Source organism: Fringilla coelebs, assembly GCF_963513975.1.
Source record: "Fringilla coelebs genome assembly, chromosome: 3".
In the NCBI taxonomy this organism is placed as follows: Eukaryota; Metazoa; Chordata; class Aves; order Passeriformes; family Fringillidae; genus Fringilla; species Fringilla coelebs.
Window position 1 is genome coordinate 92,657,870 of NC_140030.1, and position 27,661 is coordinate 92,685,530.

A 27,661-nucleotide genomic window follows, 5' to 3' on the forward strand; every position below is an offset into this window, starting at 1 on the left:
ACCACAGCAATCCCAATCTCCTACCCATGTCCTGTGATGCTCCCATTACAGCCCAGCAATCCCAGGGCTGCATTTCCAGGTCCCATGGTACAACTGGCTCCTCCATGCACCTTCTGGACCCTGCTGGTCACGTCACCTTGGCTTTCTTCTGTGTCCCTGTCATCTCCTTGTAATTCCCATGTCTCTTCCGTGGTGCCCACCGCGAGCCTGTTGGATTGTCATTTAGGCAAGATTAGTCCAGGTATTAGTCATGTTTGGATAGCTGCTGGCATCAGACTCAGCAGCTGGGTCTTGGTCACTCTGCTTGGTGGCCACAAGAGGGAATGGAGACAGTGGCATCTACCTGTCCACAAACTGCCACAAACCTTCTAGGGACTTTGTACCCCAAGATGTTTGTCTCTTTGCCAGATTTTGTTGACCATTGTAAAAAACCTCTGAGTTGTGGATGTGGACTAAGGGTCACCATGTTAAAGGAATTCCATAGAAATGTGTGTGCATGGGATGCTGCATCTCCTGGGTGGAATTGGACCTGTTGCTTGGAGCCTCCTAGGTCTGCTCAGCCTATGAGCACTGGTGAACCTGTGAAGTGGACCTGGGGTTATCATGCAGGAAGGTCTGTCTTTGTGAAGTGCACTGCCTGGAGAGGGCAGCTTTGAAGTGCTGCTTGGCACTGGATTTATTGTTATAACCATATAGAGAGAGTGTTTTTGTGCTCAGATCATTTCTGGACACACAACAAAGGGTGAGGAAGCAAACAAATGGAGTGCTGTGGGAACAAGTTGAATGGAGCACCATGTGGGGAGTTCTAATCACAACATCACCAGGTAACTTCCCTATTCTCTAGGGGTCATTATTCCTGCCTGGAAAAGTCAGGGTGGAAATCCAGCTCTGTACTGCACAGGAATTCTGTGCTGGGTTGAAGCAACGGTGAGTGCACGTGCTGTGGCTAATGTGGTGTCTAATGTGCACAAGCAGATGTCAGCACTGTCCAAAATAATCCCTCCTGTGCTCCTGGTGAGTGCAGCGCAGCCACTGACAATCCTCATGTGTGACATTTATTCAAAGATGGCTTTTCTTGACCAGCACATGTAGGCTGCTGTTGTTGTTCCAAAATGCTTTCTAACACTTTATTTCACCCGGTGTGCAAGAGGCTGATCCACACACAGAGTCAAGGGATTTGATTTATTTACAGTTCTGTGCAGAAAGCAAATCCAAAACACAGCCCTGTACCAGGCCCTTTGAGGAAAGTTAACTCAACCCCGGCCCAAACCAGCACAATAGCCTGAAGTGGTGAAGAGCTTGGCTGAAAAGGCAGTGATGTGTGGGACTGGTCTGGAAGGGTGGCTCAGCAGGACCTGCTCCCTGGCACTGACAACTGCCTTTCCTCTGGAAAGGACACAGGACCAGCTGCCAGAGACCTTTTAAAAGGTTTCTCAGAGGTTTCTCAGTACTTAAAAGATGAGGCTCAGTTCAGCCAAATGATGAAGAATGGGGCCTTTCTTTGCTCACTAGCAGAGTTACCTGGACTAACATCCCTCCAACCTCCTTTGAATCTATCTTTTAATTTTGTTCTCAAAGGGCTGAGTAATTAGGTTATTAGAAGCTGTCAGCAACGCGGGAGACTGGTAGCCGCTGTCCTGGACAGTCATTTTCATGGTCTGCTTTTCAAGATGTCCCATAATAGAGTTTTGTATTGTGGCTTTGTTTGCCACGGCTCAGCTGGTTTATTACAGGCCATGGAATCTGTCCTGCTCTTCAAGAAACACAAAGATCAAGCTGGAGGCCTTTGGTGAGGTAAGCTGCTCTGATTTCTGCAGAACCAGATGGTGCTTGATGTGGCTATGTGGAAGCTGTCTGAAGCTAATTCATTGTAACCTCTGACTGCTTACACTCCTCTGCACGGGTAGATATGAAATGAGTTAAGAGTAAACCCCAAAACTTCATTTTCTTGCCTAAACATCCATGCAGGAGCAAAATGAAAATTGCAAAATCCCACAAGGGGAGCATATTGATAGATGTCTGAAATGCTAATGTCCTCCTGCAATGAAGACATTGTAGGGAAGCTACTGAAGCTGCTTTAATCTGTGCCGGGAGTGTTTTTGCAACTGTTACCACATTTTCTTCACTTTTATTATTTATATGTTACTATATTTCAAGGTTTGTTGTCCTTTGAAGGGTTCTGTCTTCTGCTCTGTTTCTTCTCTGATAAAAGCTTCTGCCACTCTCCTGAGAAAATGAAGCTAGCAAAGGCTAGATCCCCCCATTTTGAAGTTCATCACATTTCACCGAGTTTTAGATGACTTTCAGTGTGGATTGGGCTGGACTTCACTCCATGGATTGTGTCCATGGCTCAGCAATGTGAGGAGCAGCAGAGAGCCCTTGTGCAGGCCCTGGCACAGCAAACCAGCTGGACTTGCCTGGAGGAGTCAGAACCTTCCAGAGCGTCTCCTTTGTACGTGGGACTTTAACTAGGCTCAACACCTGTTTCCTGCATCACAGCTCCACAGGCATCCCCTAAAGAGCACCAGTGATTGTTTTGAAGTTTGTCTAAGTGTTCAGTGGTTTAAGATGAAAAGATAACCATACTTGTGAGCACTTACATCTAGGAGCATGGTGCCTTTGCCAAAAGCCAACTGGAAAACTGTTCCTTTCCAACTGTGCCTCTGATGAGGATGTGGCAGACTTCCTAGCCTTTTCCTCAAGATTCTCCCAAAGGAGACTTCTTTTTATGGTTCCTCATCTCAGAGGCTCAAGGGTGCTGGTCAGTACAGACCTAGTAACATAAGGAATCTCAAAATACACCTGAAAATTAGGGAAACCAAGACCAAGGAGAGCACTGTAAGTTTGGGAGAGGAGTGGTGAAGGTAGTGGAGCAAAACAGCCACTGCCACAGCATTACCCACTACAGTGGATTTTATTGAATTATGGAAGAAAGAATGATTTTGTGAGGTATTTTTTCTCCCTGTGGACTATTTTAAGCAGATATGTATATACCAAATTTTACTCATCTAATGGGGGAAAAGACATCCTTTCCACTCATTAAAAACCAATATATTAAAATAAAAGGTGACAGAAGACAATAGGACAGAAAAAAGCACCATGGACGTGGAAGAGAGGCAGCTGAGCAATTGCAACAAAGATTTTTTCCTGTATTTGCAAGTCCCATTTTGGACCAGGAAGGTGATAACTGAGAAATGTGCCCATTGCCAGTCCTCTGGTAAGTGAATTTGGTGGTCCTTGCCTGCCTACCAGTGGGTCGTGGGAATCCCAGCAGCCATTTCACCATATGGAGGGCAGGGTTAACAAATCCAAGCTCTGCATTTTTCAGTGGCTGTAGTTCTGCTCAAAGTCTTGGAGCCTTCTCATCCTGCTGTAAGGAAATTTGATACACAGGTTTTGCGCTGCTCAATTCTGCAGCCTGATCCCAGCTCCCTGGCTTTCATAGGTACACTGTGGATGTTCAGGACATGGTGCTCCATAACTTTGCTAGGACACAATCTGTCATCCTAGAAAAGATATAAGCTGGTTATTATTTTTGTTTTATTATTTTATTATTTTTATTTTCTTGCTATCATTTTTTCCCTCTTGCCATTACAAGGCTTGATCAGGTTAATCCTTGCAGAATTCCTGGAAGTTATTTCAGCAGGGTTATAACTGGACTGCACGAGCCTTTGTCTTTTGTCTCTCTCTTCCAAAATACCTTTTTCCAGTATCTGAATCAATGTAAAAGGATAAATAATACTAGCAGGGATGAGGAATTGACTGGGGCTGCCATGAAACATATCAATGCCCATGTTTCTCTTTGGAGTGATAATGAGACACTGGGAATTTTTTGATTTCTTTGGAAAAAGAAAACTCAATGAGAAAGGGAAGCCACATAGCAGTTTGAAGCTAAGCCTCCTATAGGGCGTTGTTTTGAAAAAAACTGCCCATCTTGAAACTAGAGGCATATTTATTTTTCAGTGTTCCCCAGATAAAAACAAACATTTCCACACTTCTAAAGGGAAAGCTCAGTATGACATTCTCAGTGAAACAGCTTGGTGTTTGTAAAAAAATAAAAATTTCCAAACATGTAGGTATCTTCAGTTCCTCAAAAAAATGCAGCCTCTGCCAAGCCCACCCCTTTTCATGGAGCAGTGGGAGCTCTACCTTCACCACTGTCCATCCCAACATCACCCAGCTCTGCTCTTGCCCCAGGCTCTGGCTGCTCTATCACCCCTCTCTGGTCTGAGGAAGGGGAACAAGGCCTTTTGCTTCCAGCACTGACATTTACCCTCGCAGTAGCAGGGCTGACAGGAGAGTCACCAGGACTGCCAAATCTGCCTGGGTAAGGGAAGTAACCAGAGCTCTCCCTATCCCTTCACTTAGGCTGGGAGGAGGCATGCAGGGATGCCTCTGAGCACGGTACTCTGAAGCTGCCAGCCAGCTCCTGGCTGTGATGGTCTTTCACCAGCGTGTGAAACTGCCCTGTGCCTCTCAGCCGCTCTGTGGGTCTGCCTCCTGGCACCCCACATCACCTTTGTCCTGAGCACAGCTCCCAAGGTCGCTGTACAGCCAGCAGAGAGGAGAGAGCACTCAAAGCACAGTTATTCCCAGGACCCAAGTTATTTCCACTTCATTCCCCTCCTAAGGCTTCTAAAAGCTCTGAACTGTCGGTACTGTCTGAGGTCTTAAGGGACACAAATACTCTGTTCACCCTGTGTTTGCAGTTCATTGGAATTGTAGGATTATCTCCAAAGGCTTAAACAGTCTGAGTGCCATCCTGGCAGAGCTGGGACATATTTTGCATGTTGCTGTATGGATTGCTGTAGTGAGGCTGCTCCTCATGGCCCATTCTCTCAGGTTTATGTCCCTGCCTGCACTGGTGCAGATAAGAACAAATGGCCTCAAGCTGCACCAGGGAAGGCTGAGACTGGATATGAAGAAAAACTTTTTCGCTGAAAGGGTTTTTGAGTGTTGGAACAGGCAGCTCAGAGAAGTGCTGGGGTCACCATCCTGGAGATATTTAAAAGACATGCAGATGTGGCACTAAGGGACATGGTTTAGTAGTGGACTTGGCAGTGCTGGGTTAACAGTTGGATTAGATGATCCTAAAGATCTTTTCCAAAATAAAGTCTGTCATCCTCTATTTAATAGCCACAGGGTACTCACGAGACAGACAGACAATTTTTAGGTGGACACTACAGCTGTTGGGCTGAAGCACCTGACTGCTGCTCCAGTGAAACGCAGTGATGAATGTATTTGTGGACACCTCAGGGGTGTCAGGAGCTGGGTGACTGCTGGAGGTGCCAAGTGCCCTCCATGCCCTGTGGTGCCACCAGGAGCTGGGCATGGTGCTGAGCTGGTCAGTGTGCAGGCTGGAGATGGGAGCAGAAGGCCAGGCTCTCTGAACATCTGGATGGAGGAGATGTTGTCACTCAAAGGCAAAAAGTTCTACACGCTCTGGGGTTGCCCTGGAACAGGAGCTGCCCGCTGGTTGATATGGGCACTAAGTTTGTCTCCCCTGGCAATAAAAGAGAGGGAGTTTTCTGTGAAAGATTGTGGCTTTGCAGCTAATGTGAAGTAGTTTATATCTTGTAGCTGTGATGCAAAAGACTACTGTTCAAAAGGGTCTTTGGAGAACACTTTGGAGAACACAGGAGCTCCAACAAGGAGAGCTCCAACAAGGACAGTCCCTGGTGTCTGTCTGTCTGACTTCCTGTTAGAATGATTAACACTGCTGGAATGTCAATGCATTTTCCATAATGTACTCTCACAGCCAGGGTCCTGAGCAGGAACCTTTTATTGTTACCCAGTCTAAACAAAAAAATATCCTGCTGATTTTTAGTTAAGCTGTGGTCAGCCAGCATCTTCCCCATCGAATGCATGTAGACCTTTAAAGGCTCTCTTCCTGCTGATAACCTCTTCAGAGAGAAATTGGGAACTTCAAGCTGTTACTAAATGTTTGGTTTTCCTCAACAGTAAAAGCAGCAATGTTTCTCAAGCTTCAGACCAGGCTTTTAGTGTCTCCAAAATCACATTCCTTCCATTTAATTTTCAAAGGATCTGTGTGCATGGACAGGCAGATAAAGTGTAATGAATCAGGTAGTGAAGGAGAGTTACACCATGTGTTTTCAAGAGCATAATGCTTTTTTTTGTAACTCTGAGACATTCTAGAAGTGAAGATTTTATTGTTGTTGCTCTGAAGAGTGGTTTCCCCATCTGCTTGCTCACCATCCCTATGCAGATGGGCAGGGAGCAGGAGCTCTCAGTGGACATTCTGCTCCCACAGAAGGCTCCCTCTGACTTAGTCACCTGTGGTCCTGCTGCAGCCAACAGAGAAACTCCCACATTCCTGAATTCTTGGAAGCTGAGTTGCTAAGTGGAGTGTGTTAGTGGAGTCCTGCCTCATCCCAGGTGTGCTGCTTGGGGTGGATGAGCTGCAGTCCAGCTGCTCCTCGGGCTGTAGGGAGCACACACAGATGCATCTGGCTGCATCTGCACAGCTTCTCCAATCCCTCCTGTTCCATGGCCCTCTGATGGTCCAGGCTGATGTCACCTGTCAGCTTTCTGGTGATCTTTTAGTGAGGAAATGAACCCAAGGCATCAGGATTGCCTGACAGCACGTTGCTGTGCTGGTGTATCAGTGGGCAGAATCTGTGATGTAACACTGAAAATGCCTCCAAGCCTTTCCCCAAATTTAATAACCTTCCAGTGTATGAGTGCTGATCAAAAAAGAGAATATTCATCTAAGACAACCTTTCTACAGATCATGCATTTCATTTATATTTTTTTGTGGGCATTTACACTTTTCTTACTGTGCATAAAGGATTCAAATGAAAGTTACATTTTTTGTAATATATGAAGAGCTTGTTAATCTTGGAACATAAGAACCCAATACATTTTGCTAACTGTATTTGTTGACATGATTATTTTTTTGTATTAAAATGTATTTTGTGTTGGTATTTTTTCCCCCTGCTTGCTTTGCTAGGAAACTCAGGGGTAAAATTCCATTACATATATGAAATTGATAGCTAGCTACAAAAATAAAAGCAGATGGCAGCCAAGCAGAAGTACCAGATATACATTTCTGCATCTTTTGTATGGATCGAGACACTCAGGTACACAAATTTCTGTTGTGTACAGTAGAGAAGTTAATTACCCATATTTTAAAATTCAGAACTTTTCTCTGCACTTATATATTCTTGTCAGTACATCAGAAATTGAACCCAGGTCACTGGCAAACATGCCTGCTGTGGGCAGTCACATTCCCAAATTGGGGTGGCCAGGCAAACTCCTGGAGCTACAAGCAAATTTCAGGCAAGTGCCTTGAGTTGCAAATGCTTTTTCTTCAGTTGAGAGTTCTGGATTTATCTTGTGGGGAGACTGGGCAAATGTAGCTGGAATGAGGACTGCATAGGAGGAAAAGGATGTTTACATTTTCCCCTGTATTCTCTCTGAGCTTTCCACCAAGATATTTGGGTGTGTGATTCTCCAACTACTTTATTTCAAGTCCAGCTTATTGAGCTTTGTTTAATATCCAGCTAAAATAGTTCATTTCTAGCTCAGTTGGAACTTCAGATCTTTTGTTCTGAAATCCCTTTCTTGAGCTGCTGTGGTTTTCTTTTTTAAACAACTCATCTGAGAGACAAGGACCTGGTGCTCTGCTGTCATGTAGGTTTTCTCTGCATGGAGAGATCAGCTTTTGCATTGACAATGATAACCAAGATATAAATGCATTGTACAATACAGTTTAATTTTTTTTCTTGCAGACTGAGATACATGGCTTGAAACATTAAAACCAGAAGATCTGGAAGTCTTCACTGTGTGTCTGATGTACATAAAATTTCTTTAGGGTTGTTTTAGAATTGCCAGAATTTTGGCAAGATTCCACAATCTCCATTTCAGACTCCTAGCCTTGGCCTCGTGTTTTCCAAAGCTGGATTGACTTGTGGGGGGCTTTTAATGGATTGACTTTTTATGGGGGCTTAGATACCATTTTGAGGTTTGGAAGGAGGACATAACTAGGAATTGATATACTGAGATAACCCAGCTAGGGGTATCCAAAAGCTAATAACACCCTGAAAGCAACACTTCACAGCTGAGCTTCCTGTATTTTGTGAAGTGCCCTGGATTGAATTAGAAAGGTTCCTTCTGAGCCATCTTTTTGTACAAACATGCAGTAGCTGCAAGGTGAATTTTTAGTTTCAAAATAATTGTGAAGACACACTCTTCTTTCAATGGCACATATGCTACAGAAGGAACAAAAAACGTTTGCAAGTAAGGATTTGACATGTCTAATTGCTTTTTAACCTTCTCCAGCCCAAACATTTAAGTGTTAGGTCCCTGCCTGACTTCTGGAATTTGGATACAAGAAAATAATTTTTGTGGGGTAAATTTGTATCACTTACTTCCCAGTGACTGCCTGATACATAAGAGGTATTTTGGCCTTTTCAGAGCATTCAGGAAAATAACTTTGTTACTGCTTGGGTATACATGAGAAATTTCTGGCTCTATCACCAACAGGGCTATCCAGGAGAGCCTAAGTTTTCAGTTAGAGGGTAAATTTAAAACAAATAGCAATTTTAAGCTAAACTGTGCTGTAAACCTTGACATCAATGTTCTGATTTTAGCTTTATAAATTGTCGATGAAATGTAGAAATCCAGGAACTCGCATTTTAAGTGAACTGCTACAATGGATGTTTCTCCTGGGGTAACTTTCTCTTGCTGGGCAACTTTGTCCTTGGCCATGCTTTTTGAACAAATGACTGTAAATCAGAAGTAATGCTCGTGAAACCTGTGAAATACAGCAGGAGATAAATATCAAAGCTTTGCCATTGTGAAAACACCAGTCACTTGTTTTTAAAATTTCAAATGTTTAATAGGAATAAAATGGTTATACAAATAGCAATATAATTGGAGTAATAATGATTTGGACAATTTGGATTAGGACAATATGAGACAACAGAAACAAAGAGTTATGGACGTCTGGGTACCTCTTTCTGGGCAGCACAAGCCCGAAAAAGGACACCCATTAACAAAGGAATAACCCTTAAAAGCAACAGCCAGTTGCATATTCATAAATCTCATACACGATGTATAAATTCCATCCAAACAAAGGATTCAGTCTGGTCAGTGTCAGCTTCTTCCTCTTAATCCTAAACATCTTCATGGCTGAGCAAGGCAGGAAGAAGTTCATTTCTTCTGATAAGAGAGCAATAAATTCTCTTTCCCTGAAAGATTTAGGTGTCCTGTGGCTGCTATCTCGCTGCGAGTCCTTTCTTTAAAAAAATATCTTACATAGCATAGTTTCTAGTTTAACATTTTGTTATAACCTAAAACTATATGTAACACACTACTTAAAAAAATTAATACAGCATAACTTTCTAACATAACACATATAATATTCATTTTAATATTTGCGAAAAGCCAATCATAAAATATCCATTTTTCACAGCCATCATGTTGTAAATTTGGTTTGTCTTTTCCTTTCTTTCTTAGGAAGGTGCTTTTGGAGATAAATGTCCCCAGGATGCAAAGGCATTGGTTGTACCTCACCAAAATCAAACTTTGGGTTTGATTTCACTGAGACCAGCGCAGCGCAGCAAAGATGGATCTGCCTCTGTGTCCATCTGCTGTGAATAAACTTGCTTCTTTTGGAAGAAGTCTCCTTCCCGGAGTTGGCTGGCATCCACGGCCTCTCCTTTCCCTGCAGCTCCCTGGTGTCTCGTTCCTGCTTCCGTGCAGGAAGCACATGACGCCAAGTGTGCCGGGCCATTGGGTGGGTAGGAGCACAGATGATGCTCTGCGGGCACGGCGGCGGTGAAAGCCAAGATGTGCCAGCCATTCTCAGCACAGGAGGAGTTTGAAGCCTTCTCTGAGGTTGTTAGCTGTCAGCAGCTGTGAGCAGGCAAGGGTGCAAAAGCAGGGAAAGGAAGAACAGGAGAACAGAGCCTATTTTCATCTGGTTTTAAGGAATATCTTTGGATGGACTTTGAGATCATCCAAATTTTGAGGGGAAAAAACGTTCGATGAAGTCAGGTGTAGATCAGTTTTGGTCCGTCTTCCAAAAGAACGAGAATAATTTAGGATGCTAACACGACATCTATTCTACCAGCCAAAGTGTCACAGCCCTTTCCCTGACCCCAAGGGCGACCCACAGCCTGTGCCAGAGATCAGGAAGGGCCGCTGCACTGGCAAGCACTGGCACAGACAGAGTCTCAGCTGTGTTTTCAGCACACAACGTGTAATATGGATATACACTCCTAAAGTGGAAGCCAGTTATTCTGCTGCTTTGACAATGTTTGTTTCAGTTCCCAATATACTTCGTCTTGAGGGCCTGTTTTAAAAAAGAGGCTCCATTGCTACAGTACTTAGGACAAGTCAGATAGAGAAACTGAGAGAAATTTACCAGGCATCTCAGGCATCTGATCTTACAGAGGAAAACTAAATATAAATCAGGCTTTTTCAGGCTTTTTTTTTTTTTTTTTTTTTTTTTTTGGCATGAATGAGAGAGGCAAGAAGGGCCTGAATCTGACATACGTAACTTTATTTTTAAAGAGCAGATTTCTTGCACACACCTCTTACCTGCAAATTCAGGACTTCTTGCAGGAGTCCCTAAAATTCCATGGTGCCTGCAATCATCACTACTGTTGCTCTGGGAAAGCAAACACAGCCAAATTAATCGTTTGAAGCACATGTCCATATTATTATCCATACTGTAAATGAGATCAGGAACTGTGGCTTACATAGGTCAACCGGTCTTGAGTAAAATACCAACTCCTAATTAACTCCTAATTAGTGAGGGTACTTAAGAGCGGTGGCTGAATGTATCCACAGCCCAGACAGATCTGATTAGGCTCCGACATACCCATGAACAATGTGCAGTGTGTTATTTGCTGAACACATTCCAAATTATTTCCCACAGAAACCAGTAAAATACTATTAACATTGTTAGGAAACTTAAATATTTCTGTATGTTCTTATTATGCTTTGGAGAATAATCTGTCTCTTTACTAGGGGACGCTGTCAGCAGCAGCAGAATTACAAACGGTGACAGGGGCTGCCAGACACTGCTCCTGTGCAGACATGGACCGGGCAGGGTTTGGGGGAGGATTGCTTGCTGAAGTGATATCCACCCACCTCTGCACAAGAGCCAGAGGGTCAGTTTTCTGGGGTAGGTGTCAAATCAAATTTCAGAGGTTGAGTGGAAACAAGGAATGTTTTGCCTGCGGCTGTGGAGGCAATGAAGGACGGGGGTGGATGCACACGCCCTGATAATGCACTGTACTGGCCACCCTCTGCTGCAATTTGGGCCTCTGACTCTGCCCATCCATCTCTCATCACTTCAGTACATTTCTCTGCACCACCACCGCAAAGAGACAAATCTCAATAGGGCAGGAAGGCCCTGGATTTTCCCAGGGTGTGCTGGAAGTGGTGTGGCCTCTGTGTCTCTGCACAGATGGTGCAGCAGCCGAGGTGCCCTGCCTGCGCCCAGGAGGAGGGCTGAGGGATGAGCCACAAAGCACCAGTCTGTGCCCACCCAGCCTGGCCTGGGCTGGCCACACCAGCCACCAAAAAGGTTACAGGAAGCAGGTGACGCTGCTCCTTCCTTGGAGATGTAGTGGGGATTATTCACATCATTGCTATCGCCCCGTCACTCTCATGCAGCCAGCTGAAGTCACACAGCCTTGTAAAGTTCAGTCTAAAAGACTTAAAGTGTGAGTCTCTGTGCGTGTGTGCACATACAGCACTCGGATGTCGGGATGTGGGGATTGAAGCGGAGCAGGGCAGGAGCAGGAGCTCAGGGATTGTGCAGATAAGGAACCACGAGAAAGATAGACAAAGAAAACAGGAGCAGAGGTGTGAACAAAACAACTCTAACTCTATATCTATCTATCTATCTATCTATCTATCTATCTATCTATCTATCTATCTATCTATCTATCTATCTATCTATCTATCTATCTATCTAATCTCTATGTATATCCACATGCACACACTCCCAACACTTCCCAGCCGCCCGGACTGCAGCCACCGCCCACCGCTCCCACCGCGCCCACGGCAGCGCTGCCGCTCCGGCCGGGCCCGCCCTCGCTCGGGGCCTCCTCCCGCTCCTCCCGCCGGACCAGACTGCGGCCCTGCCGCGGGGCGGGGCGGCGGCGAGGGCGGCGAGCGGAGCCCCAGCCAGGTGACCTTGGCAGGCAGAGCCGGGCTGAGCCCGCCGCCGCCGGGGAAGCTGGGTGCGGAGACGGCCGAGATGGTGGAGGACGGCGGCGAGGAGGAGGCGGAGGGGGAGAGCGGGGAGGTGCCGGCGGCCGCGGCGCCGCTGCAGCGCTGCAATGGCTTCCTGCCCGGCAAGGAGGCGGCTGGCGGCGGGCGGGCGGCCCCGGCGGCGGGCGGCGGGCAGCGGGCGGCCCCGGAGGCCGAGGAGATGCTGGCGGCGGGCGGCGTGCGGCGGGAGGCGCGGCTGGAGACGCGGCTGTCTCGGCGGCGGCTGGCGGTGCTGGCCGTGTTCAGCTGCTACTCGCTGGTGAACGCCTTCCAGTGGATCCAGTACAGCATCCTCAGCAACGTCTTCGCCGGCTTCTACGGCGTCTCCTTCACGCAGATCGACTGGCTGTCCATGGTGTACATGGTGGCCTACGTGCCGCTGATCCTGCCGGCCACCTGGCTGCTGGACGCCCGCGGGCTGCGGCTGACGGCGCTGCTGGGCGCGGGGCTCAACGCGCTGGGCGCCTGGCTCAAGTGCGGCAGCCTGGCCCCGCAGCGCTACCCGCTCACCCTGGCCGCCCAGGCCGTCTGCGCCGTGGCCCAGGTCTTCATCCTGGGGCTGCCCTCCCGCATCGCCTCCGTCTGGTTCGGCCCCACCGAGGTCTCCACCGCCTGCGCCGTGGCTGTGCTGGGCAACCAGGTAGGGCCGCAGGGGAGCGAGGGGGGCTTCGGAGAAGCGGGCTTCCTTGGAGTTCGGCATCGAGTTCGAAACTCGAGTGCTTAAGTGGGAAAAGGCTTTCTCCAGGATGTGGTGTTGGGAGAGTGGCGGGGTGAGGAAGCGGGGCTGCCCGGGCGGCCTGGCGGTGCGGGAGCCGGGCCATGTGGCAGCGTGCGGCACTCGCCCGCTTCCAGCAGCTGCCGGCAGTGCATCAGCCGAGAGCCTTTTCAGAAGCGCTCCACTTCCTCCTTCTCTTGCATTTTGGCGCTTGGATTCGTTTGACTGAATCCACCCTCGGTTGCAGGAGCCCCAGCGACAACATATATTAGTTTCTGCTTTTTAAAATATGGCCTCTAATTGCCAGGTGCCAGTAGTCAATACCCTGGTGACTCCTGAAGTTTTGTGTAACGCTGTGATAGTTCACATCACTGTTGGGAGCTGATAACTGAGTCACGGATTTCCTCAGGCTCCCTGGTCCTGGCCAGTTTCAGAGAGCTGGAACAGGTGCATCTGAAAGCACAGGTGCAGGTATGATACTTTTTCCTCCTATAGCCTAACTCTCACCTGCCACTGTCCCAGCTTTTTTTTTTTTTTTCCTGTGGCAAAAAATTGCTAAGATTCAAATCAGCATCACTGATGCAGGCTGAGGTCATAGGTAGAGTTTGGTTAAGATAATGGGGGATTTGTTTTTTATCATGTGAGTCTAATGGTTTTATGTTTGTGCACTTTGGATTATGACAGCAGTGACATTCATTTTACATATTTACAGTTAGGGTGTACCTAAACCTAGCTGATTCCTCATTAGCTGATACCTGGCTGTTCACAGTTCTTCCAAAACGTTTTCTTTTTGCATCTAAGGTTTCAAGTGGACAAGTCAACTGTCTCTTTTGCACTGAAGATTTCAGAAATTGTTGGTTGTTTCAGCAGTGAGGCCAAAATTTTGGATCTATGTCCTGGTATGAGGTTAAAGGTTTCTTTGGCAGCTAAATTTCCTCTCTTCCTGACATGCACCAGTCCTCCCAGTAGCAAGGAGTTACCGGGTTCTCAGTTCTGCAGCAGAGGTCAAGTATCCAGCTTGGAGCCTGAAACTGATGCTTCTCTGGGATGCTGAGATGTGGGGTTGAAGTGGTGCAGGATGGGAGTGGGAGAGCAGGGATTGTGTGGATGGGAGCCACGAGAAGGATGGACAAGGGAAACAGGATCAGGATGTGAACAAAATATGCCGTGGATATTTCTGGAGTGTATTCCAGAAGCTAGGACAGATCTCAGTGTGCCTGCTGAAGTGTGTCAATAAAACAACAGAATTTCTCTATTCTCACGTTTTACTTCCTTAAAAAAACCCTAAACACTTTCAAAAGCTAGATTAAAAGAGTAGCAGGAATTTAGGCACTTGGAAGTTAGAAGTAATGTCTGTTTATCCCACTGCAGTTCCCTTCTGCATAGGCATTCCTGCTGGCTCTCACTGTACCGATAATTGCACAAGGTGAACTGTGTAACAGAACACCCACTCACTGTACTGGGGAATTGCACAATGTGAACTGGGTCATAGAACAAGAACAGGGAGCTATAACCACGCAGCTGTTGGTCATCCAATTGCTTATCAGATTGCTTATCACACAGCTTCAGACTGTGTGAAACTTCAGAGCTACAGCGGCCGGGACAGCAGGCAGGGGAGGAGCAGAGCAGTTATCAAAATTTAGATCTCACTTCTTTGGGATGCTGATCGTTTGTAGCTGGAACACAAATCACTGGAAAGGCAGCGATGTACCTGCCAAGGGTTGTTAGGAGTGCCAGATCTCCACAGGTAGCTCATTGGAACACTTTCTTCTGGCCTTAACCTCTCTAGATGTAAATGATGGAAAATGGTATCACTCGACTTTGTTGGAACATTGTGGGTACTGCACTGGCTCCTATTGGGGGAGGAAAAAATATACCTAAAGAAAAAAATAACTGTGTGCTCAGTTCATGTTTGTAGGGTTCATATAATGAAGAGTGATGACAAAAGGAGACAAATTCTTCCTGTGACTGCTGGATACTGTGTCAATATGATGGCCTGGGAAGAATAAAACTAGCAAAACCCTCATCAGGGTATGCACAAAGGGTGTTTTGTAAGCACAGTAAAAGGGTGTTTTGTAAGCACCTCTAATGTGTGTGCTGATTGTTGGACTCGCTGCCCTAACGGTCTTTGGTGCTCTTTTTAAATTTAATTTTACCTAAAATAAATGTTTCAACACTTTAAAGTGCCATTTAGTTTTGAGGGAGAAGAAGAGAGAAATCGAAGAATAGTTCAGGACTTGTTCCTTCATGTTTTAAAATGCTTTATATATATATATCCCCGAAATTTCAGTCCCTGTCTCTTCAATGCAAAATCAGTTGTTGTCTTGGAATTTACTCTGCACACAAACCCACTACGACTTCATTCTGTGATTTTTATTATTTCCTTAACAATAATTGTTGAGTTTGGTCTTAAGAAGGATATTCCTTTTCTGTGCTCTGTCTGTTCTTCAGTAAACCTTGCAGTCAGGCTTTGCTGTAGTGGCAGGAGCATGACATCAAATGAAGAACATTTCTACAGGAGTAGCTGGAATCTTGTGTCATCTGTAGCCCTTCAGTTGCAGGATGACCGATACAAATTTATGTTCATGCCATGGTACTTTCACTTCCTGTGAAAGATTCTTGTATAAGTACTATGTGTACTGTAAATATATACACTAACTGTGGTATTGTAGTTCAACTGAGAAGTGAAAAGGTTAACCCTGAGTTATGGAAGAACTGGCTGTAAAGCAACATCGAGAGCAAGTGGCTCAGAAGTGTGATACTAAAGTTTATCAATGCTTTTTATGGTAACAATCCTGAATTCTACCTGGCAAGACTTTTCATTTCTGTTGATTTGTATGTTCAGAGGGAAATAATTTTTGGTTTTTTTTTCTCTTTCCTTTACAGCTTGGTACTGCAATTGGCTTCCTGTTGCCACCTGTTTTGGTCCCAAATACACCGAATGATATTGATCTTATGGCACATAACATCAGCATCATGTTCTATGGAACAGCGATAGTGTCCACGCTTCTGTTCTTCTTAGCAGGAGTCGGTGAGTGTTTAAGTTACTGGAATTTACATGCTGCCTACAGGGGGTGTTTACAATGTCTCACTTTAAAGCAGCTGACAGCCCAAAGTAGCTGAGGTCACAATTTTTCCAGTTTGTGTTCAGTTACCTCTTGTGCCAGGGTTAAGCAACAGCCATTTCACTCTATGTTGTGCCTCACATGGGGTGATTTCTTTCTGAACATTTAGTTCTCCTAGTTTCTTTGCTGCAGGGACTTATGATATAATGTGAATTCACTCTGTTAATTTTACACTTTGTATACAAAGGTCCTGACGTATTGCAGATTAATTCTGTCCTTTTGGTAGCAATCAGATGTGACCAGATAACACATCCTTTGTGGATGTGACTCAGTTTTCCCATGAGAAAATCTAGAATTTCTTTTCATGGAGTTGTTAAAACTACAAGTCACTCTCCTGAAACTCATCAAATCATCAAGCTGAAACACTTCTTCCAAAAAAAAAAAAAAAAAAAAAGGCACATTAGTTTGGTAGAGATGAATCAAAAATTGTTCCTTCTTCTTTTTCCCCAGTGTTTGAAGAAAAGCCCAAATACCCTCCCAGTCACTCTCAAGCAGTCCTACAAACCAAACCTCCTGAGGATTACTCCTACAAGCAGTCCATTATTAACTTGTTCAAAAATATTCCATTTATACTTCTGCTAATCAGTTATGGTAAGTGGTGCTATCTGCTTGTAGTCTGGCAGAAAGGTTCAAATGCAGGCCAGAAGCACGTAGAATTTTAATTGTGGGGGTTTTTTATGGGGGAGGGGGTGTCAAACCTTTATTTACTCAGGTGCCAGTGCTGGAAAATCCGTAAGGATGCTTATAGGTCCAGTGAAGAGATTTTACCTGGCACATAAAAGGTTTTGTGTTGTGAGTCTTAAATATCAGAAGATGACTTCTTTAGGGTAAAAAATCAGCATGGCTGCACCTGGAATAACTGAAGCTTTTTTCTTGGTGCTGCAGGTATTATGACTGGGGCATTTTATTCTGTCTCCACATTATTAAACCAGATGATAGTAACTCATTATGAGGTAAGTTTCTTGGATCTTATCTTTCTCTTTTTCACTGTACGTTTGCAGAGGTGATATTTATTTTGAAGGTGCTTTGTGTGCTCAGACATTTGGTTTCTTTTATACCTCTGTACAGTTTCTTGTACCATGCAGCTGTGGGAGTCATAGGAATGTTTGTTTGCACTTATGACTGCCAAGAGGTCTGAACTTGACTCTGAATGGAAGCAATTATTAATGAGCACCATATAAATATTTGTTGAAAGGGAGAAGAAGTGAACGCTGGGAGAATTGGCTTGACACTGGTGGTGGCAGGAATGGTGGGTTCGATTATTTGTGGTTTGTGGCTGGATTACACTAAAACATACAAGTAAGTGTGGGTAGGCATGTGTGGGGTTAGGGGTAGGAGAGTGGTGCAATTGCATTAGGAAAATACTCCAACATAAGGGCTGAAATGATCTCTGATGAAATGCAGTTGGTCCCTCATCTTTTAGTGGCCTTGATGGAGAGAAGTTTCTGCGGCTACAGCGAAAGCTTGAGACTCTTACTGGTTATTGGCCAAAAGAAATGAGGGAGCAGAATGCAAAGGGATTTGTCATTTACTCCTGTCTGTTCAGGCGTGTAAGGAAAGCACTGTAGGTTCTACATACGGGGGCCAGGTGGCCCAGTGGGCTTCTTCTCCTAGGAAAGCATAAAGTCTCAAAGCCTGCCCTGCACTGTTTTGTAAAATGGCCAGCTGATGGATTCTCAATTTTTTTATGCTACTCCTTATCTTATTAGTAAGTGTAATGTTCGCTTTAATTCAGGGGATGACCATGGAGCAGAGCTCTCTTCTGGGGTAGGAGCTCCTGCGTCTAACATCCGTGGTGTGGTGCCCCCAGGAGCGAGCACTGCCCTGGAGCACTGTTTGTGATGGAGTAGCTCTCCCCTGTGACTCTTGGTACATTATGTGCCTCTACAAGCCTAATGGATGTTAATGCTGTAGATTGGCTTTGTTTCTGCATGTGTTTTGGCTTACAAATATGTGCTTTAAGAATTTGGAAGACATCCCTTCTTCCAGATTGAAAATAAATAGAACACTGTAATGAGATTTGTTTGACTTGCCTCTTGGTAGGCTGACTTTTATTGCTAATAAAAGTGTTGGACTCAGCTGCTCCTGTGTTGATGTACTGTGTAATGGGCAGCACTGCAGAATGGCCAAGAGGTACAGCATAGCAGAGAACTAAAATAGTCCTAAGGTAGTAGTATGTGCTGTGGATGCCTGTTCTTTGAGAGTTTGAGTAAGTGTCCTTAGCCTGGAGTGAAGCAGCCAGATAACCAAGACAATGAAGGGTTCAGGAATGGATATGTGCTCACTGCATGCTAAGTTTGAGGCAGAATTACATGAAGCAAATTTTATAGCTTTAGAATGTAATGTTCATGTTATCCTTCCATGCTTCAGCAATGTGCTGTGGCCTTCTAAGAACAATGTTAATTTTTTGTTGTTGTTGTTGGGTTGCAGGCAAACTACTTTGATTGTTTACATTCTCTCTTTCATTGGGTTGCTGGTATTTACCTTCACCCTGGACCTCGGATACCTTATAGTGGTGTTTGTGACTGGAGGAGTGCTTGGGTGAGCAATAAAGAGTATTACAAGACTTACTGCAGTTCTGTTCTGAAACATATTTAAATGTTTTACCTAGATAATTCTACTGTGTATTCTGTCACCACGGTCTCAGCCTGTGCCTTTAGCTCACAGTACAAATAGGGTTTCTCCTTCTGTTACAGCAGAATAAAGCTAAAGTAACTCACTTTTCAGTAAATTTCATTTACCATTTTATGGACCTAAGAGAGGTCTCTATGTAGTCAATTTGTTTGGCTCCAATTCAAAAAGCTGTGTGCAGTGAAGTTGAAGCTTTCTCTTGAGCAGTGTGTAGGTGATTAGAGTTTGAGCAGATCTAGGAAGGCTGGCTTCTCTGCACTTTCATTAATCTATACTTTGACAGCCCAAGCAACATGCTGGTTGCTTTGTTTGCTGTGCTCATAGATGCCCAGTCTAAAAGCCTCAAGAGGTGCTGAGGGAATGTTGCTGTATTCAGACACAGAAGTCAAGATAAAACCAGAAATGTCTTGAGAGTTTCAGTTTAAAAACCAGTCAACCAACCTCAGCTGCATTTTAAGCCTTTTCTCTTCCCATCATTCATTGATCCCCTCAGCTTCTTCCATAGCAGCTTCCAGCAGGTGATCAAGTGTGCAGCCTCACTCCCTACTCATGGTCTCTTTTTGTCCTCCAGCATGGATATTTGGGCTGATCAAATGATGGTGTTTGTGCATAGCTTTCATATGAAAGTAATTGGCTTCAAGTATGGAGTGGCTTGCAGACTCCTTTGCAAAGGTTGTTTCATATGTATGGTGGTTATGGGAAATAGAACAAACGTGTTTTAACAGCTTTGCCTTAAAGACAAAGATGTGTGGCTAAAATTCTTGGATCATGCTGAGGGAATGAAGCCACTACTGTTTGGAATTAATGAATTCTGTGAAGTCATGAACACATGACAATTCAGAATACCAGCTAATTCCTAGCACCATGTGTGTATGTTAGGTTGTCTTAGCTGAAGTAACAGATGAAGGCCACACCTGTCATTCTCTTACTCTCTTCTTCAACAGGTTCTTCATGACTGGCTATCTTCCACTTGGGTTTGAATTTGCTGTGGAAATTACATATCCAGAGTCTGAAGGCACTTCCTCAGGTCTCCTTAATGCATCAGCACAGGTTACAGCATTTTATTTTTTCAAGTGAAGTAATGTTCAGGAATGCCACTATACTCAAGTCTAGAAGGCTTTCTTAGACTTAGCTAAGTCTCTGTTTTGTTGCTATAGTCTTGTTTTTTTAAAATTTGATTTCTAAAAGATGTGAACTGGAACTTTTAAAGGTAAAATGATGACTCTTTTCCGTGTGATCCTGATGAAGTTACTTGTTTGTTTATAGATATTTGGAATTATATTTACACTTGTTCAAGGAAAGCTCACAACAGACTACAGTCCTCGTGCAGGAAACATCTTTCTTTGTGCTTGGATTTTTGTGGGCATTATTTTAACAGGTAATTACAAGTCCAAGTAATGGCTTCTCTTTAATGTAAAAACGTAGGTGTTTTTAGGATGATGTTGCTAATATATGGACAGCCATTTGATACCCATTTCTAGAGTTTTCCCCCCATGTCTTGAATTTGAGACAGATGTCCATCTCCAGAGTGGGGTGAGAAATAGAAACAAACGCACAAATGGAGGCAGTTTGCAGTTTTCCAAATGCAAGAAATTGCTGATGCACTCTGGAACTGTGCCAGTGTTTACACATGTTGGCTCACAAATGCGCTGAAAGTGCTGAACTATCAAGCTTTTCTTTAAGTGTTTGTGGCTTAAAAGATTTTATTGGCATTTCCTATTTTGTGTGCTTTGTGAGGAGCAAGTTCAAATTGTCATTGAGTTCAAATTGTCAGAGTTCAAATTGCAAAGAAAAAATAGGGATATTTTGAAAATGTGCTGAAAGCAGCTTTTGTGTGCTTGTACCTGCAAACATTTCCCTTGAATTGCATGTCACTACAGAGGTGTGAACCAGCTTTCCTTTTCCCTTCTTTTCTCAGCCTTAATAAAATCAGATTTGCGAAGACACAATGTGAATTCAGGGATTATGAACTTGGACGTTAAAGCTGTAAGTGGTGACTCTTTTACCATGATTGTATTACCTACTTGAATGCTAGACTTCTACTGGCATAACAATAGCAGCTGCAGAAGAGTACTTGACAAAGTCTTGTGACTGATTCCCTGTTGGCTTTGAACAACAGAGCCACATGAGATGCTGCTCTCACATATCTGTTTTTCTCCTCAACTCTCGTGAAAAAAAACTGAAAAAACTTCTGCTCTCAGAATTTTTTTGAATTTTTTGAATATTTGAATTTTAAGTGGCTAATAATATTATTTTATTGCTTGAATCCTGCTTTATCCTAATAGCAGGGAAGCACTGTAAATTGTGAAGCCTTTTTGTTTATTGGGTTGTGAGGCCATCCTATAGAATATGTATTTTATTTAAAATACCTGCAGTCTCTTGAGATGAAGTCAGTGTCTGATAAGCAGAAGCCCTGCTAGAGTTTCTATGCAGTGCTGCATAAAGAACTGTGTTTGTTCTTCTGCTGATGCTCTCAATTTAAAGGAAGACTGAGCCTAGCATTTTCTGATGATCATAAGGCTCTATGTTTCAGCAGTTTTCCAAACTAGTACAGCTACTAGGAGAAATAAAGCTCTCAGTGGAAAATTTTTTCAGTGCTGTGGGTTTTTGATTGTTTGGATCAAGGTATGAGACAGCTTTTTGGAGTCAGACATTGCAGAATCCTCTGCCATGCTTATTTTTGTGCAGGTGTCTAGCCTGCCCAGCAGCTTTTGATCGTCTGTGGCCAGCTGCACACTGTTAGTGTGTGTATGAGGTTCAGAAACTTTGAGCTGGTGCTGTCTGAGCTCCCTTGAACCTGCAGCCTGTTGGCAGCTGTGTGTGCTCAGTGTGGCATCCTGTGGGTTTCCAGTCGGGGTTGGGGCTGTTTGTGACTTACCTGCTTTCCATTAGCACCTTGTTAATTAGCCTAGATCGTCACACAGCTTCATTCATATTAGCCAGGGTGTAAGAAAAGCTGCAGTCCTTGCCCTGCTGTTGCCATGCATGATTGAGGCCTGCCTGTGTTAATAATGTACAATATCACTTTGATACTGAGCCTTGATCAAGAGTCTACTGTGGTTAAATGTAACAGGGGAAAAAATGGGAAGTTAATCTTCCTGTGACAGATACTTATATGCAGTATGGTTGTATAAGATACTTATATACTTTAGAGTTATACTAAGAAACTAAATTCTATGTTTGGGTTCTCTTCTTTTATTCAAAAAGAAAAGAAAATAGGGTTTCATATAATTTGCTTAATTGGGCTAATTAACTACATATACTGTTGGAGCCTAACCTAATAATAACCCAAGAATACTGAGTTTGAGAATAATTCTGTTGAATAACAGCTTAATTCCTGTTGTGTTTTTACTTTTTTATCTCCCTCTTCAGGTACCAGTTGACAGTCCTGTAGAACCTGAAAGCACTACATTAAAGATTCAGTCAGATTTATGAAGCTGAAGGAAGGTGACTCAGAAAGGCACAAGTTTGGTTAGATACGGAATGATATGAGCTAGTGTAATCACTGGATTTGTGTGTATGAGTTGTGACATGTGTTTGTTGATATTGGTGGTAGTTGTGTACTGGAAGCTATGAAGATGCAAAGAATTCACCTTTGTATGGAATATTTATTTTAACATTTTCAAGTCTTGCAGTTTCATTAGTAAAGAACTGTGTGAACACTCTCCACAGTAGGGAGATGTGCATTCAGGATGCATACTTGAAAAAAATCAGGAGTCTTGAAGTACAGTTGTCATGATCAGAAGTATCTAATCTTTTCTTGTTCAGTCTTGCTGGTGCATTTGAAAAGTCAGAGTAGGGAAATGCACAGCAGGAGGATGTTCACAAGTTAATTTTTTTATTTTAAATATATCTGTATTTGAATATAAGCCAATGATTCCTTCTGGAATAGTGATAGCACAATACTGAAAACAAGAGATGACGTGTGTGTTTCATACTGGCATCTATTTCTTTTGCCTTGAAACTTCTTTATCGGTATCAAAAGGCAGATAAGAGAAAACACTGTTTTTGCTAAAGCTTCATTGTAGCATTTCTGGGGAGATTGAAAAAGTTTCTCACTAGATAAATTGGAGAAAAAACATTTCTTATTAAATACATTAAAAAGGAGGACAAAGGCCTTTGATATCTCTGTTATGAAATATTTATAAGCAATGGAACACTACCACACAAGCTTCCTCCACAGAATATTTTGAGTGCTTTCTCATTTAAAGAGAGAGGAGTACGTGTTTACAAAGAGCCAGTGCCTTTACTTTGTAAAGAAGATCCCTGCCTCATCTTGAGTTTAATCAGTGCTGCTGAAGAAATCCCATTTTGTGTGTTAAACCTCTGAATATTTGTGGAGTATCAGAAAACGTGTTCTGTCCTTTTTATGAATTGTATCACTTGTCTCATGTGAAATTCCTGTTCTTGTGTAACTTAAATCATGTCTTTTGCAGTTAGTTTAAAGCTGTAAGAATGACTGAAAAGAAAATAGTGATATTTTCACTTTTTCTGATCAAATATTTTCTTTTATACCATTTTAGCTGCAAAGTGAGCAGACATTATTAACAGTAACTTTTTGTTACTTCATTTATCTGTATTTGGGATGGGGGTTTTTCAGTACAGTACTTTTGAAAATGTTCTCCTTTACCTTGTGCTCTATCTACACACCCACAGAACTGATAGCACTACAGTAATACTATTGCTGGGAAAGTCAGACCTGGGTAAGTGGACTTTTTGGAGACATTTCATTTTTAGCTCAGCAAACTGAGCCTGCAAGTTGAGTGCCCTCAGTGACGCTGTGTCCCTGAGTTCCCACAGTTGTAATGCCATCCAGAAGGTGCAATCCTGCTCTAAGTTTTCCACAGGTTGTTAGAGTTGGGGATGGGGTATTATTTAACCCTGTGCTGGTTTCACCTGGGCTAGGTAGTTTTCTTCACAGTGGCTGGCATGGGGCCGTGTTTTGGATTTGTGCTGAACATGGGGTTGATAATACAGAGATGTTTTATCCTTGCTGAGCAGGGCTTAGAGCCAAGGCCTTTTGTGCCTTTCATACATCAGAAAAGGTGAGGAAGTTGAGAGTGCATGGGATGTTGGGAGGAGACACAGACAGGACAGGTGACCCCAGCTGGCCAAAGGGATATTCCAGACCATGTGGCATCGTGTTCAGTGCATGCACTGGGGGGCAGAAGGAGGAAGGGAGGGATGTTTGGAGTGATGGTGTTTTCTTCCCAAGCGGCCATTGCACTTGGTGGGGATGGCTGAGCACCTGCCTGCCTATGGGAAACAGTAAATTAATTCCTTCTTTTTCTTTGCTTGTGTGTGGCTTCTGCTTTCCCTATTAAGCTGTCTTTGTGTCATCCCATGCGTTTTCCAGCTTTTACCCTTCTGATTCCATACCCAGTCCCACTGGTGAGGAAGGGAGGGAGCAAGCGTCTGCCTGGGGCTTGGTGGATGGCTGGGGTTAAACAACAACAAACTCCAGGATAGTCTCTAAGTGCAATAAATATAATTAAAAGCTTTTCTTTTTCTTATTTTGCTGTAGACTCAGGAAAATCCTTTTGTATAAAAAGGACCCTGAAAACTTATCTTTCTAAGCTTAGCCTCTAAATGTGATGATCTTGATTTAAACATTTTGTATGATAAATGCTTTACACAGGGGAAGACCTATCAGAATAAACTAAGCATGCTTGGAACACTTGCCTTTCCAAAAAAGGTTCATGTCTCTTTGCCAGCCAGTGCTAAGGAGAAAATGGCCAGGCCTTGCTTCTCCTGGGGAGGTGAACTCTAGAAGAGTGCACTGCTGAAGCAGCTGAATACAGGAAGAGTCACTCTTGGCTGTTCAAATGGCAGGCAAGGGCAGAATGGAAGTAGAGATGCTTTCGTTATGTCAGCCCTTTACACTGAAGCTGCCCCATCAAGGGATGTACAGGTTTTCAGCCTGAGTGAGAAAAGTGAAAGTTTCTGCCTTGTGACACATGTGGGTGGCTCTTCCCTTTGGAAAAATGATAATAACATGTGCCAAAACATATATATGATTTTCACCAAGATACAGATACAGAAAATATTTATGTTCATGGCCCATGCATGGTTGCTTTGACTTTTGGTGTTGCGAAATCTTAAGGTAATATTTTTGTAGTTTTGGGGAATTGCTTTCAAATGTCCAGTAGAAAGTCTTTGGCCATATCCAGGATGTTTGCTGACCTTTCAGTATACACTGTTCAAAATAAGATTGAGTATTTTTGTTCCATTCTTAAAATTTATTTTTCAAATCCTTTCTTCACTGCTAGTTTCCGGTTTCTTTAGTTATGTTCAGCTGATTATTGAAAAAATACTCTAGTTCTGGTCCTTGTGTTTTTTTATCTTCTGCCAAATTACTTGGCTACCTTCTGAAAAGGTTGAAAGAAGATTTTAGCTTGCTGGAAACCCTGCTGGGTCCCTGTAAAGAAAATATTCCTAATAATGAAGGCTTAATTACATCCTGGGTTTAATATTCCCCTTCTAAAAGGAGCTTGAAAGTTGGAAACCTATGAGCTATTTTCAGACAATGATAAAGTATTTAAGTGAAAGGCTCAGCTGCAGAATAAAGAGCAAAGAAAGAACAAATCAGTATTTTTTATACAATAGTCTTATTGTCTGTCAAGAAATTGAGGTTCTAGCTCATGGCAGAAATAAATGTGGAGTAGTTGAGGCTTTGTGGTTGTTGCTTTTAATGTTTGGGTTTTAGCAGAAAACATCCACTCAATCAAACATAGAATCATAGAATGTTAAGAGGTTGGAAGGGACCTTAAAGAGACCATCTGGTCCCAACCCACCTGCCATGGGCAGGGACACCTCCCACTGGACAAGTTGCTCAGGGATCTCTCCAACCTGGCCTTGGACACTGTCAGGGTTGGGGTATCCACAACCTGCCTGGGCAACCTGTTCCAGTGTCTTGCCATCCTCACAGTAAAAAATTTATTCCTGATATCTAAATTAAATTTCCTTTCTTTCAGTTTTACCCATTTCCTTGTCCTATCACTACAATTCCTGACAGAGTCCCTCCCACTTCCCTGTAGTCCCTCTTCAGATACTGGAAAGTTGCTATGAGTTCTCCATGCAACCTTCTTAGTCTGGAAATTCCACATGCATTTGGAATTGCAAATAGGGTTTCTGACTCTTAGCCTTCAGATCCTGGCTCAGCCCCTCCAGCAAGAGTAGAGTTGGGGGCTAAAAATCCTGGCTGCTTAAAAAAAAGTAATTGTATCATGAATGGAAGTGCACATCAGCTAGGAGAGAATGGTGTAAGAAACCAAGTGAGAACAGGCATCCAGTCCCATGCATCAACTTTTGCTTTTCAATTTGCTTTTTTCCCCAAGTGTTTCAGGAGGGCTCTGGAGGATGCAAGGGAACACAGTGGGGAGCATAAACAAGGGGACTGCCCCCAAGTTCCCACGAGCCCAGCAGGTTGTGCAATTGACAACTTTCAGCTACAAAATTCAGAGATTAGCATTAATACCAGTTCTTACCTGCATGTTTCTTCCCAGCCACGTTAAACTTTTGGTAATTTCAGTGGAAGAGACTCAGAGAACATTGACACATTTTATTTAGGATTCCTGCCATAGCCTTAAACCCCTCATTTCTATTGCTGGGTGTGAAAGTACCAGACCTGTAGGATGGAGTCTGGAACTGCAGGTAGGTAAGTCCCTCAGAACAAGTATTTGTAGATGGGTGCTTGTCTTTAGTAACATCTCTTTCTGTTGCTAAGTGCCCATGGTTTATGAGGAAGAAAGAACAAGGGAAGAAGTAACAACAATACATATGAATCATTTTAGATTAATAGTGATGCCTTGAGAGGCTATGTAGAACAGAGGCTAGATAGTGTTAAAGGAATAAAGTAAAGTAAATAAGTAGGTATTGATTTAAAAGACCTTCAAAGGAAACACCTTGGGCAGTACAAGAGCCTGGCCAGGGCTACACCCAAGATGGGCAACGGGTCACATGTCTTCACACCTTTATAAGTTTTGGTCCACTTATATTTTGGGGTTAATTGTCCAATTACAGCTTCAGGTTATGAAGTCCCATCCTCCTCAGATTGCTCTCATCAGTTCACTGTTGTTTATGATTTTTGGGTCTGAAGCTGCAATGGTGCCCTTGGTTCTCAGGCTGGAAAAGGATTGTTTTGTCAAACTAAACTGTGAAGAGAACTTGCTAACACTTTATATGAACTTCAAAGTTATATACTGCATATATAATACAGTACAGAATCTGGAAAATATGAAAGCTTAAAAGGCATCAATAGGGCTTTTCTAACTTCAGCCTCTTGGTTATCTCTTGTTCAAGGCAGTCTGTTGTTTCAGAGACAATCAGTGGAGTGTGTAATTAGAGCTGCCAGCCCATGTTGCCTAATGAAAAAGTGTTTTTTTGAGAAATATTTGTACTACCTTGTGCATCTACAACCAAGTGAAATTGGGTTAAGCTGTAAACATTTATTGTTTTCCTTTTCCATTTGTGAACTCACTGGTTTTACTGTGTGAATGGCAGTGTGTGACCTTTACAGTTGCTGTCTTTCAATACATGTGTGTACCTCCTTCTCAAGTTTTACAGCTCTTGATGTTTCATGCAGCACAAGCTGTCATTGTACACAATAATGTGTGATTGCCCCAGCCCCACCATTCGGTCTGAATTCTGTGAAGAGGGAGAAGTGATGTTAATGCAGGAACTGGAATGAATTAAGCAAAAAAACTTCCTAAGAGAAATGTATTTCTGTGTAAGACCCATGTTATTTACTGCTCATGCCTTTGTTCTACTCATGAAGATAACTAATGTGTTTTACTGTAATATTTTGGTTTTGTTAGTGTCCAATTCTTTATTTCAAGAGAAAATTAATTGCAATACTGTATGTATGTGTATATGTGGACGGCATCATTCCTTACCATTCTATGTTACTAATAAAATGTATAATGCCTAAATTGGTTGG

At 43.4% G+C, this 27,661-nt stretch overlaps 1 protein-coding gene across 1 annotated transcript; it reads left to right on the forward strand.

The window, feature by feature from the left end:
• The first annotated feature begins 12,216 nt into the window (after nt 1–12,216).
• FLVCR1 (FLVCR choline and heme transporter 1) lies at nt 12,217–27,660 on the forward strand. Its single transcript, XM_084203275.1, has 10 exons — nt 12,217–12,892; nt 15,854–15,998; nt 16,543–16,683; nt 16,978–17,045; nt 17,288–17,391; nt 18,523–18,633; nt 19,668–19,773; nt 19,990–20,101; nt 20,642–20,709; nt 22,096–27,660. Exons 1-10 carry the CDS (start codon nt 12,239–12,241, stop codon nt 22,156–22,158), a joined length of 1,572 nt encoding a protein of 523 aa, XP_084059401.1. The 5' UTR covers nt 12,217–12,238; the 3' UTR covers nt 22,159–27,660.
• The last annotated feature ends 1 nt before the right edge of the window (nt 27,661 follows it).